At 39.5% G+C, this 12295-nt stretch overlaps 1 protein-coding gene across 2 annotated transcripts in view; it reads left to right on the forward strand.

Annotated features, from left to right (window-relative positions):
- The window catches only part of grk6 (G protein-coupled receptor kinase 6), a 60887-nt gene that overhangs the window by 44442 nt on the left and 4150 nt on the right, over positions 1-12295 (forward strand). Inside the window, exons 9-13 of one of the 2 annotated variants that reach the window (XM_063011052.1) lie at positions 3343-3533; positions 3636-3673; positions 7332-7421; positions 8782-8990; positions 10273-10407. In XM_063011052.1, the coding sequence (XP_062867122.1) occupies positions 3343-3533; positions 3636-3673; positions 7332-7421; positions 8782-8990; positions 10273-10407 (663 nt within the window). The remainder of the gene's footprint in view (positions 1-3342; positions 3534-3635; positions 3674-7331; positions 7422-8781; positions 8991-10272; positions 10408-12295) is intronic. The other variant, XM_063011054.1, reaches the window with a different exon arrangement.

The following is a 12295-nucleotide window of genomic DNA, read 5'->3' on the forward strand; positions in this document are numbered from 1 at the left end:
CCTCACATCATTCCATATTAATACGCCACTGAAAAGAAAAAGTGAATGTTATGTTTGCCCTCATGTTGCCTAGCAACACTGTAAACGAACTACCTGGGGTCACGGAAGAATACTTTTTGTAAGTGTTTTTGTAAATAAAAACATTTATAAATTGAACATTGTTGTATTTTATTATATTTTATGTTGACCGCCGTTTTATAAAAGCAATAAGCCACTTGAGACCGTGCGTTACTGCTATGATTTTATCACGGGGAAAGACGTTTTAGGCACTCCGCTTCACGTCGTGCCAAAACAACCTTCCCCGTGATAAAATCGCAGTAACGCACGGTCTCTCGTGGCTTACTCTTTATTTTAAAACTGGATGAACTGGTATCTTTATTCAACATATAATTGTCGATTTTTGCTAAAAGGAAATGTGATATAATACAGTGCTTAAACATTAGCAGGTATTTAATTTGGAATAAGCATATATTCAGAAAAAAAGCTTCAGAAATTCATAAGATTAACATTAAACATTAATTAACAGTTATTATTAGGGATGGAACAATGCACCACAAGACAGTAACCGATTCAAAAAATCCACGATTCAGATCGATTTGATATGTAAAATGAATTGATATTCACTTTAAACAGCAGAGGGCACTGGCGCTATACACCTTGCCTGGTTGATGTCACAGCCGCTATATGCCTGGTTGCCAGATTCAGAGTTTTTCAATCAAATTGGGCTTAGTTCAAAATTGTTTTGCATAGTTTGTACCTCCCTCAGAAATAAAAGAGCATTCATTATTTAGATAAATAAAAGATAAAAAAAAAATAAAAAAATACTGTATTTGTGATTAAGAGAAACTTTGTCATAATTTGTTTAAAAAAAAAAGTTTAAAAAATCAGGAAAAAATTGTACAGTGAACCCAGTATCGTGAATCGCATTGCATCGTGGGTAGAGTGTATTGTTACATCCCTAGTTATTATAAGTGCTTGTGTTGGCAAAGAAATATTGAATCCAGTACCTTAATATCTGCATCTAGCTGAAGTATGGAAAGTTTCCAGGCCATAGGTATAGTATAGTGTATACAGTATATGGTGGGTAGCACTGTCGCCTCACAGCAAGAAGGTCCTGGGTTCGATTCCCAGGTGGAGCGGTCCGGGTCCTTTCTGTGTGGCGTTTGCATGTTCTCCCCATGTCTGCGTGGGTTTCCTCCAGGAGCTTCGGTTTCCTCCCACAGTCCAAAGACATGCAAGTGAGGTGAATTGAAGATCCAAAATTGTCCATGACTGTGTTTGACATTAAAGACTTGAACTGATAAATCTTGTGTAACAAGTGTCCTGTCATCCTAATAAAGTCCTAATAAATAATAATAATGTAATGACAACCCCAGTCTTTGATGCTATAACAGGGCAGTTGTAACCTAGTGGTTAAGGTACTGGACTAGTAACCAAAAGGTCACTGGTTCAAGCCCCACCACTGCCAGGTTGCCACTGTTGGGCCCTTAAGCAAGGCCCTTAACCCTCAATTGCTTAGACAATAAACTGTCAGTACTGTAAGTTGCTTTGGATACAAGCGTCTGCCAAATGCTGAAAATGTGAATGTAACATATTCCACTCTTTTGTAAAGGCTGTTTGCTGTGTTTAGGAACATTACTAAACATTTGCTACCATTTGGGTTCAAGAACATTAGTAAGGTCAGGCACTGATGTTGCGTACTAAACCGTCTCAGTTCCCACTTTCTAATTTTTGTACAGGGGCATTGTTATATTTAAACTGAAGCTGACCTCCCCCAAAAGGTTGCCACAATGTTAAAGCACACAGTTTGTTTTCTATGCTGTCACATTAATATTTTTATTCATTTGGAACATTAAATTGAATATTCACATTTTTGGCATTTTAGCAGACACTTTTATCCAAAGCGACTAACATTACTGTGATAGTATATTGTCTAAGCAATGGAGGGTTAAGGGCCTTGCTCAAGGGCCCAACAGTGGCAACCTGGCAGTGGTGTGGCTTAAACCAGTGACCTTTTGGTTACTAGACCAGTACCTTAACCACTAGGATACAACTGCCCAACACGAGAATATTATGCAGTGTTGTTCATTAATTTATGAATTGATCAGTAACTGTTACATACTGACAAGTTGACTATAGTAACTTTAGCAGGGCACAGATTTGACTGACTTATAGCATTTTATGACATTCCTCCCTTTATGGCCCCTGAGAAGAATCACTCATTGTTCATCTTTGTCTTGGAGCCATCTCAACTGCCTGTGGCAGTAAATAATTTCACATGACTATACCAGACACTTGCACTTAAATCTTGTATCCTCTTATTTAGACTCTTTTTTATTACTTCTGTTACATTGTGTCATACTAGGACACTTTAAGAATAAAGTTTTAGTCTGGATTTTTTTTGTCTGCACTTGTTAGCAAAAGGAATTGCAGAAAAAGCTAAAGCCGCTAATTACAAGGTGTGTCCACAAAAATTTGGCTATGCACTTACATAGCCTGGGATTTGATGTTTAGCTATAAATCAGGCATAGCCAAACTTTGCATGCAATTGGTAGTCATGATTTTTAAGTCAAGGTTACTCCTGGAAAAAAGTCTGCTAAGAAAAAGCACAGAAAAAGCTTGCAAGACCTCTTGAAACCTTCAGAATTTGGCTTACCATTTGATTTAGTTCTGTCTAAGGTGTTTTCTAGCACTGATATACTTCTTGGTTTATTTTTTTATAGATAACAGTGCTCTGCTTTAAATACAAATCCTAGTATTTTTTATCTAGTGTTTGTTAAGGTGAATTGAAAATACTGTTGACTAAGGTGGGGCTCAATTTGAAAGTAAGCCTGTTCAATCACAGCCATTTCTTAAGGCTCCACGCTTATGCAATACAAACAATGTTAGCTTCCATCCAATTAAGTATTTGTTCCCACCTTTAAGCCACAATTCATTGTCTGATTTACCAGCGATTTATCCTGGTGAGGATCACTTTGGGTCAGATTTATTGGCCAGTGGCCAACACCCATTGCCAGGTTATTACAGAGCTGACACACAGACACATTCACACTTAGGCAATTTTTATTAGCTCCAATTGGTCTGACTGCACGTCTTTGGTCTTGTGGGAGGAACCCAGAGCACCCGGAGTCCTCCACACAGAAAGGACTCAGGCTGCCCGGCTGGGGAATCGAACCCTACTTGCTGTGAGGCAACACCTTGCAAGTTTTTCTAGACATTTAATAAGGGTGATGTCTGACTCTGTGAGATTGTGTCCTTCCAATCACATTTGGGAGGCTATATTATACATTAGACACTTCATACATTTGGCCTTCATAACGTCTTTCCCATTTTCTCATTGAGGTGAGTCTGGCATATGCCTACGAGACAAAAGACGCTCTATGCTTGGTGCTCACGCTCATGAATGGGGGAGATCTGAAGTTCCACATCTACCACATGGGCGAGGCTGGGTTTGACGAGAAGAGAGCTGTGTTCTATGCCGCCGAGATCTGTTGCGGTTTGGAGGATCTTCACAGAGAGAGAATAGTTTATAGGTGAGCAGTGTTTCCAGCAGGTGGTTTACACATATAAAGCTTAGCCAGGTCATTTAACTGAAAAATAATGTTTGACTTTGCTGTTTTTTTTATTCTTATAAGGGATTTGAAGCCAGAAAACATACTACTGGATGATCATGGTAAGTTAAAATAGACATCTTTTTCCCTTATTATATCTGATATACTTAATGCACAAATAATTTAAGCAGTATTAACTGCTTGTCTTAAGCAGTTTCACACTTGGGGGCTGGAATTAAGCAGATTAATGTGACAATTAGCAGAAAGGGCCATGTCCCAATCTGTAGGCTATGCACAAAAACAGTAATGACTGAAGTACTAATAAGGGGTGTTCTTTGGTCAGTAAAGAGTAAGACTTAGAACACAACATGCCTTTTTTAATCTATGTATAATTAAATGGGGCCAGTGATAGCTCAGTGGTTAAGGTACTGGACTAGTAAACAGAAGGTTGCCGGTTCAAGCCCCGCCACCACCAAGTTGCCACTGTTGGGTCCCTGAGCAAGGCCCTTAACCCTCAATTGCTCATTGTGTTCGGCTCATTGTGTAAGTCGCTTTGGATAAAAGCGTCTGCTAAATGCTGAAAATGTAAATGCTGAAAATGTAAATGCTGCAGTTAATGCCCAGTGGCCTTATATATGAAATCTGAATTCCCCCCTTATTTTGCAATTGATTGTGAATCTGCTGCCGACTGCACAACCCCCTTCTAATCAAGGAGAGTCGGATCACCACACCACCATCTGCGGCCGCATCTTATCACTTGCCAGTGTTGGGTTCCCACACGGAGCCGTATCACGTATGGAGAGCCATTCTAAGCTCCATGTTTAAACTATATTACATGCTACATGCTTTACCAACTGTTGCAACAGGAAACCTCTTTCCTGTTCAAGTATGACTGTGCCCCATGCACAAAGCGAGATCCTTCAGACCTGGTTTAATTAGTTTGCCGTAGACTTCAGCCGCTTGCTCAATGCCATGATCACAACCACACTGAACAGCACTGGGGTGAATCAGAACTTCGATTGCACACCACTTCATCCTGTCCAACATGAGTGTCTGACCTTAAATATAGCAAATGACTAAATGGACACGGATTTCCACAGACACATTGCCCAATCTTGTAGAAAGTCCCACTATACGAGTGGTGACTGTTGTAATCACACAGCAGGGCAATTCTATATGAAAACCCATGGTTTTAAAATGTAATGTCTGACTGATTTGACTGGTACTATGTGTTCTCATACCAGAAGTGAAACCTCTATTTTTACGTTCATGCTCTGCATTAAGAAACTTTCACGTCTGACGTCTGTTTTCCTGTCTGTTTCGAATGGTGTCAGTTGCGTGCAGTTTTAAAAAGTTGTAGTTGAATGGGGTAAAAGGGATGGTTTATTTATTTACTTCGTCATTTTATAAATCTACCACCAGAGGGAGTAGAGCCCATATTTTTAGTCCCTAATGCCAAACTCCATAAACACACAGCACTCACTTTAAACACTAGATGTAGTTAGCACTAAAATTTCCACTGCAAATCCTCACAGGTTTGACAGTCAGTAAAAACTTTAAAACCTTGTGCTAACACACATGGACTTCTTTAAGCATTTACCAAGTATTTTCAAATAAAGCATACTCTAGGGTTGCCAAATTTCAGAACTGGAAATAAGGAACACCCTGGGTTGGCGGAAGGCATAGGGTGGGGGGTGGGATGGCGGGTGTTTACCTGAGCGGGAGCGGGGGTAGGCGGTTAGGGTTGCACCTATAAAAAATATAACGGGTCCTACACCGTCATAGGAACATTATCAAAATGTTTTATTTAGGCTGTTTAACGTATATTATTTTCATTCTTTATAATAATAAATCAGAACCATATTTTAGGCAAAACAACATGCATAAAGAACATCATGTAAAAAATTTTTCTCAATAGTGCAAACAACATTATTACATAATCCATCTTCACACTGACATGCAGCCCTGTCTCATTTTGGTGGCCCTCAAAGGACCGATTGTAACGTATCCTAATGTGATTGCAGTCTGCCTTTTAAGACAATTTGTTGTTTTTCTTGGAGGCAAAATTCTGTGTTTGGTGTCAAAATGCCAAATTTATACTTCTAGAAGCACAAACTTGTATTCACCTTTCATTAAATTCTCTTCCTTCTGCTTCAATGTTCTCTTCTTGTACATTTTGGGATTATTTGTAAATATTTCTCAACATCATCTAGTGGCAGGATGTGTCACTTTGCAGGTCACAAAATCGGCATGCATTGTGAGAAATGCAGTTTATGTACGATTTTACAGTGTATTTTAAGACAATTGTTCTGCCCTTGCCAAGTTTTCACCCTTTCTCAGCTAGACAGACAGACAGCTCCCTCCAAAACACAGTTAGGTCGGTTTATTTGCTTCCCAACTTTACACTGTGTGCATCAGAATGGAGTAAAACTACAAAATACAAACAACAAAAACAATAAAAAACGTAATACAGTACATGCATATAGCTGTAGTTAAGTGTTACATCTAGTACAATATGAAATTTAACCAAACGTCAAATAGCGCTAACGAGTTGGATTTTTGTGTAAAAATACTAATTGCTGTGTTAACGGTAACAACCGTATTTAATCACCGAATGAAGTTTAATTCGTAACTGAAACGCTGTAACATACTCGCTAAACATTTACAAACAACTGAGAATATAAATGTCTATATACGGACGATGCTTCTGTATTGGATTGCAAGAGAATTTACTTCTATTTATTATTGTTTACGCTCCTGACTTTACCCTGCGTTCTTTTGCCGCTAAAACGTAAAAATGACGTTCTTCTTAGTAAAGTCAAAGTTAGTTGCCATGACTAGGATGTCAACGGTTGCCGCTTAAAGGCGCAGGTGTCCCATTAAATTAGAACTACGTCTCTGTAACTACTTGAACCATCCTAACAATCATACGTCTTTTAAGCTCTTGCTTGAGTTTGACATCCCTGGTCTAAAGTATGCACAACAACATCCAAATAAGCCAGAGGTATTTTTTAAATAACTGCTGTGAACTAATGAAGTTAAAATTAAATTCTGTGGCCACAGTCACCAAAAGTGTGTTTTGGGAAAATAAAATTTGAGCTTTATCTTCTCACGTCTCAAACTGATGACCATTGTGAGAGCTTTCTTTTAAAGGCTAAATAACATTTCATACAGTTTATTTAAATACACTGTCTGGCAATTTTGTCAGTAGTGTTTATTATTTCAAGCTTGGCGCTCAGTGGCACAGCCGTGTATCATGTGAGCTTTAAGCTCTATGATAAATGGCAAGGTGCACCCAACCTTGTAGTAAACGAAGCATGAAACGCTTATGATGTAGGAGCAGCCTGCCATATAATTAAAAAAACAGCTTGCCAATCATTAGGGTGTATCTGTGTATCTTGTTATTTACAATCCAAAATTCAGTCTGTGGGTAGATCTTAAATGTGTTGTGCATGTAAGATGGCCCAAGAATGTCTCAAAACTAGAATTGTTATGCAAGGAAGGATGACTAAAATTACTTTAATAAGAATAAAAAGACTACTAGCCAGCTACATGAATCATCTGCAAGCTGTGATATCTGCCAGAGATATTAAGCATGGATCTGTTAGGGTGTCCAAACATTTGTGCATGCCAAAATGACAATTTCTGTGTTTATTTTCAAATATATAGTAACTATGCATACGAATTTGCTGAAAAATGTTATTAAAATCTTTTTGTGTTTTATGTTGACATATGAAATCATACAAATCATATTGACACAGCATTCGTTTTTTTTATCAGGTCACATTCGCATATCAGACTTGGGCCTCGCTGTACATGTACCGGAGGGCCAGACAATTAAAGGCCGTGTAGGCACGGTGGGGTACATGGGTAAGCAAAGCTATTTGGATATTTAGTGATTTTAATTATATAATTGTTGTACTCTAAGAATTTATTTATTTTATATATTCAGACATTCACAGTGTTTTGTATGTTCAATGCCAGACAGACTAAAAATGATCTCTCAAAGCAAGATCTATAAAATCAGAAATATGCGAATGAAATATGCCCTCTTGCTATCACAGAACCTGTTACATAAACTAAGCAAATCACATTTGTTGTAGGAAGACTCAAGTAGAGTTTTCATGTTGCATTCTATATGTGTTTTGCCATCATATAATAAGTGTCAGAATTTTTAGATTAAAAACTCACAGTGTGATCACTGCTACAAGGATCACTGCTACAAAGTTCCAATAAGGCAGAAGTATGACAACAGAGGACACAAAACTCCATACAAACCCCATAACTGGAAAGTTGGGACATTTTGTAAAATGCAATAAAATCTGCAAAAAGAATCTGATGTGTAAACCTCTTTTTGTGTCAAAGAAAAGATTTCCCATGTTTCCCAAAGGAAAGATATTTCCCATGTTTACACTGACCAATTTTATTGTACTTAATATAAACAAATGTAGAATTTGATGCCTGCAACACACTCAGTTTACCATAGTGTTACATTACCCTACCTATAAATTGCATTTTTGCTTGATACAAGACATCAGCTGCTTAACAGTATGTGGTCGCCATCCAATCCATCTCTTCATGATATGTCCTATATTTTCAGTAGGACACAGATCTGAACTGCAGGCAGGCCAGTTAAGCACTCGCACTCTGTGTCTATGAAGCTGTTGTAGCATGTGCAGAGCGAGGCATGGAAGTGTCCTCCTTGGGCGCTGATGTACCTTCATACCTCGACAGATGTTTGCTTTTGCACCCTTTACTTATATCTGTCTGGATGGTCCTTTACAACTTTAGCATGTAGAAATCAACCTCTGTTCTTCTAGACCATGGACTTATCTGACCCAAGCTTTAGGGTCCACTGCCTTTGATTGACACTTTGTACTTGCTATTTGAATGTCCATTCTGTATTAAAAACATAATAAATCAGAAGACAAATATAATAATAAATATAGAATTGTGAAATTTGTAAACGTTCCAAACCTACAGTATATCGACAATAGTGTCAGGAATGGATTACATTTTGATACCTTACATCTCACAGCATAAAACATAGCATAAAACAAGCATATATCAATCACTTATATATCCTGCCATTTAAAAAATGCATAAATGTTTAAAAATGGATTAATAAGTAAGCAGCACTGAACAGCTTCTTAATTAAGGTTGATGTCTATGTTTGTATATCATGTAACAACTAATTGATCCCGTGTGTTTGCTCATGTCCCTGCTTCAGCCCCCGAGGTGGTAAAGAACGAGCGGTACACGTTTAGCCCGGACTGGTGGGCTCTTGGCTGCCTGTTATACGAGATGATCGAGGGCCAGTCGCCCTTTCAGCAGCGCAAGAAGAAAATCAAGCGCGAGGAGGTGGAGCGGCTTGTTAAAGAAGTGCTGGAGGAGTACTCCAACAAGTTCTCTGAGGATGCCAAGTCTCTGTGCAAAATGGTCAGCAGCTCTGCAATATTTCTCACATTAAAGCTTATTTTAAAGCCTTTGTAATGTACAAAGACCGTTTCTGAAAAATTTTTATACAATGCAATAAAAACAATATGATTCGTTAATTTTCTTAAACCTTTATTAACAGTACAAACAAATTACTTGTAATATTTTCCCTGACCAACTTGCTTGCATTTTGTAAGTCAAAAATGTTACATTTGATGCCTGCAACATGCTCAGAAAGATTGGGACAAAGTAGGCAGAGCAAAGTAAACAGAGCAACAGATGGGCTACATTAAGTGATTGTATACCCAAAAAGTGCATCTTTATGGTTGGTGTATCCTATAAAGTAGCCAGTAATAGGTGCCCAGGTGGTGCAGCGGGATATTCCGCTAGCACACTAACACAGAGATTCTGAACTCTGTTGTGAAACTCGCCTTTGCCTCCAGTCGGCTGGGCGCCATCAAGCGGGCATAATTGGCAATGCAGCAGATCTGCCTGCAGCAGATACTAATTGGCCCACCGTATCTGCAGGGTGGGAGCCGGACTATGTGTGGGTGGGTGGGTCTTCATACACTGTGTAAGGACCCTGATTGGCGGAGGAGATGTCTGTGCAGAGTGCATGGGCGCCGTGCTCTCCTCGGATGCTATCTGGTATCTCTCAGCAGCGGAAGACAAATTGAGTGCGCTAAATCGGGAGGAAAATGGGGAAAAAATGCATTAAAAAACTAAAGTAGCCAGTAGCAAGTAGCCAGTTTAAAAGTAGGTGAACCTTATATAGTGGCTAGTGATTTTTGTGTACAATGTCACTGTTAACTTAATTACTGCTAAGTTTCATGTCACTTTTTCATACTGTGTTTTTTGTCAAGAATTTCAGATGTAAATGACGTTGCCTAACTAATATAGACTGTAATCTGTATGCAGTTTCAGACTTGAGCTTCACAAATTCAGCTTTAAAAAGAAGTAGAAAAATCGAGATCTTTTTTTTTGTTATTCGATCACCCCTGTCATGCAATCTCCAAGCTTATTTACTTTCTGATTGCTAGGCCCTCATGCTGGTACATTGCTGATTATCATGGCCCTAAAATATCAGCTAATCAGCTAGCTAGGTGGAGTTTTATTAGATCGTGACACAGCGCAAATGACGTGTCTGGAACCATCTCATGCTTACACTGTTACATATATGAAGCAGAACTGCTTATGCTAAATACAGATTTGATTTAATCAGTGTACCCTGGTCTGTAGAGAGGGTGGATTTTATAAATACTTTCTTTTGATTTCTGATCCATAGCTTCTGGCCAAAGACCCCAACGAGAGACTTGGTTGTCAGGGAGGAGCCTCGGAGGTAAAAGCCCACCCACTGTTACGCTCCATTAATTTCAAACGACTGGAGGCTGGCATGTTGGAAGCCCCTTTCATTCCTGATGTAAGTCTTTTCTTGAGTAAAAATGTTTATAAAACCGTATATATAAATATATAAGAAGGATACCTCAAAGGCATGTTTGGTGTAAACAAAGACTTATGTTAATTATGTCAACTTCACAAAATTATTCCATTGTGTTTATTTGAATAGTGTTTCTCTAAAGTTTTCCTATATATACAGTGTATCACAAAAGTGAGTACACCCCTCACATTTCTGCAGATATTTAAGTATATCTTTTCATGGGACAACACTGGCAAAATGACACTTTGACACAATGAAAAGTAGTCTGTGTGCAGCTTATATAACAGTGTAAATGTATTCTTCCCTCAAAATAACTCAATATACAGCCATTAATGTCTAAACCACCGGCAACAAAAGTGAGTACACCCCTAAGAGACTACACCTTTAAATGTCCAAATTGAGCACTGCTTGTCATTTTCCCTCCAAAATGTCATGTGATTTGTTAGTGTTACTAGGTCTCAGGTGTGCATAGGGAGCAGGTGTGTTCAATTTAGTAGTACAGCTCTCACAATCTCTCATACTGGTCACTGAAAGTTCCAACATGGCACCTCATGGCAAAGAACTCTCTGAGGATCTTAAAAGACGAATTGTTGCGCTACATGAAGATGGCCAAGGCTACAAGAAGATTGCCAACACCCTGAAACTGAGCTGTAGCACAGTGGCCAAGATCATCCAGCGTTTTAAAAGAGCAGGGTCCACTCAGAACAGACCTCGCGTCGGTCGTCCAAAGAAGCTGAGTGCATGTGCTCAGCGTCACATCCAACTGCTGTCTTTGAAAGATAGGCGCAGGAGTGCTGTCAGCATTGCTGCAGAGATTGAAAAGGTGGGGGGTCAGCCTGTCAGTGCTCAGACCATACGCCGCACACTACATCAAATTGGTCTGCATGGCTGTCACCCCAGAAGGAAGCCTCTTCTGAAGTCTCTACACAAGAAAGCCCGCAAACAGTTTGCTGAAGACATGTCAACAAAGGACATGGATTACTGGAACCATGTCCTATGGTCTGATGAGACCAAGATTAATTTGTTTGGTTCAGATGGTCTGAAGCATGTGTGGCGGCAATCAGGTGAGGAGTACAAAGATAAGTGTGTCATGCCTACAGTCAAGCATGGTGGTGGGAATGCCATGGTCTGGGGCTGCATGAGTGCAGCAGGTGTTGGGGAGTTACATTTCATTGAGGGACACATGAACTCCAACATGTACTGTGAAATACTGAAGCAGAGCATGATCCCCTCCCTCCGGAAACTGGGTCGCAGGGCAGTGTTCCAGCATGATAATTACCCCAAACACACCTCTAAGACGACCACTGCTTTATTGAAGAGGCTGAGGGTAAAGGTGATGGACTGGCCAAGCATGTCTCCAGACCTAAACCCAATAGAACATCTTTGGGGCATCCTCAAGCGGAAGGTGGAGGAGCGCAAAGTCTCGAATATCCGCCAGCTCCGTGATGTCGTCATGGAGGAGTGGAAAAGCATTCCAGTGGCAACCTGTGAAGCTCTGGTAAACTCCATGCCCAGGAGAGTTAAGGCAGTTCTGGGAAATAATGGTGGCCACACAAAATATTGACACTTCAGGAACTTTCACTAAGGGGTGTACTCACTTTTGTTGCCGGTGGTTTAGACATTAATGGCTGTATATTGAGTTATTTTGAGGGAAGAATAAATTTACACTGTTATATAAGCTGCACACAGACTACTTTTCATTGTGTCAAAGTGTCATTTTGTCAGTGTTGTCCCATGAAAAGATATACTTAAATATCTGCAGAAATGTGAGGGGTGTACTCACTTTTGTGATACACTGTACATACCTACACATCAAGTGTGGTTGCCATACAGTACCCTTGATTTACATTCTCTGCATTTAGCAGACGCT

Source organism: Trichomycterus rosablanca, chromosome 16, assembly GCF_030014385.1.
Source record: "Trichomycterus rosablanca isolate fTriRos1 chromosome 16, fTriRos1.hap1, whole genome shotgun sequence".
Classification (NCBI taxonomy): domain Eukaryota; kingdom Metazoa; phylum Chordata; class Actinopteri; order Siluriformes; family Trichomycteridae; genus Trichomycterus; species Trichomycterus rosablanca.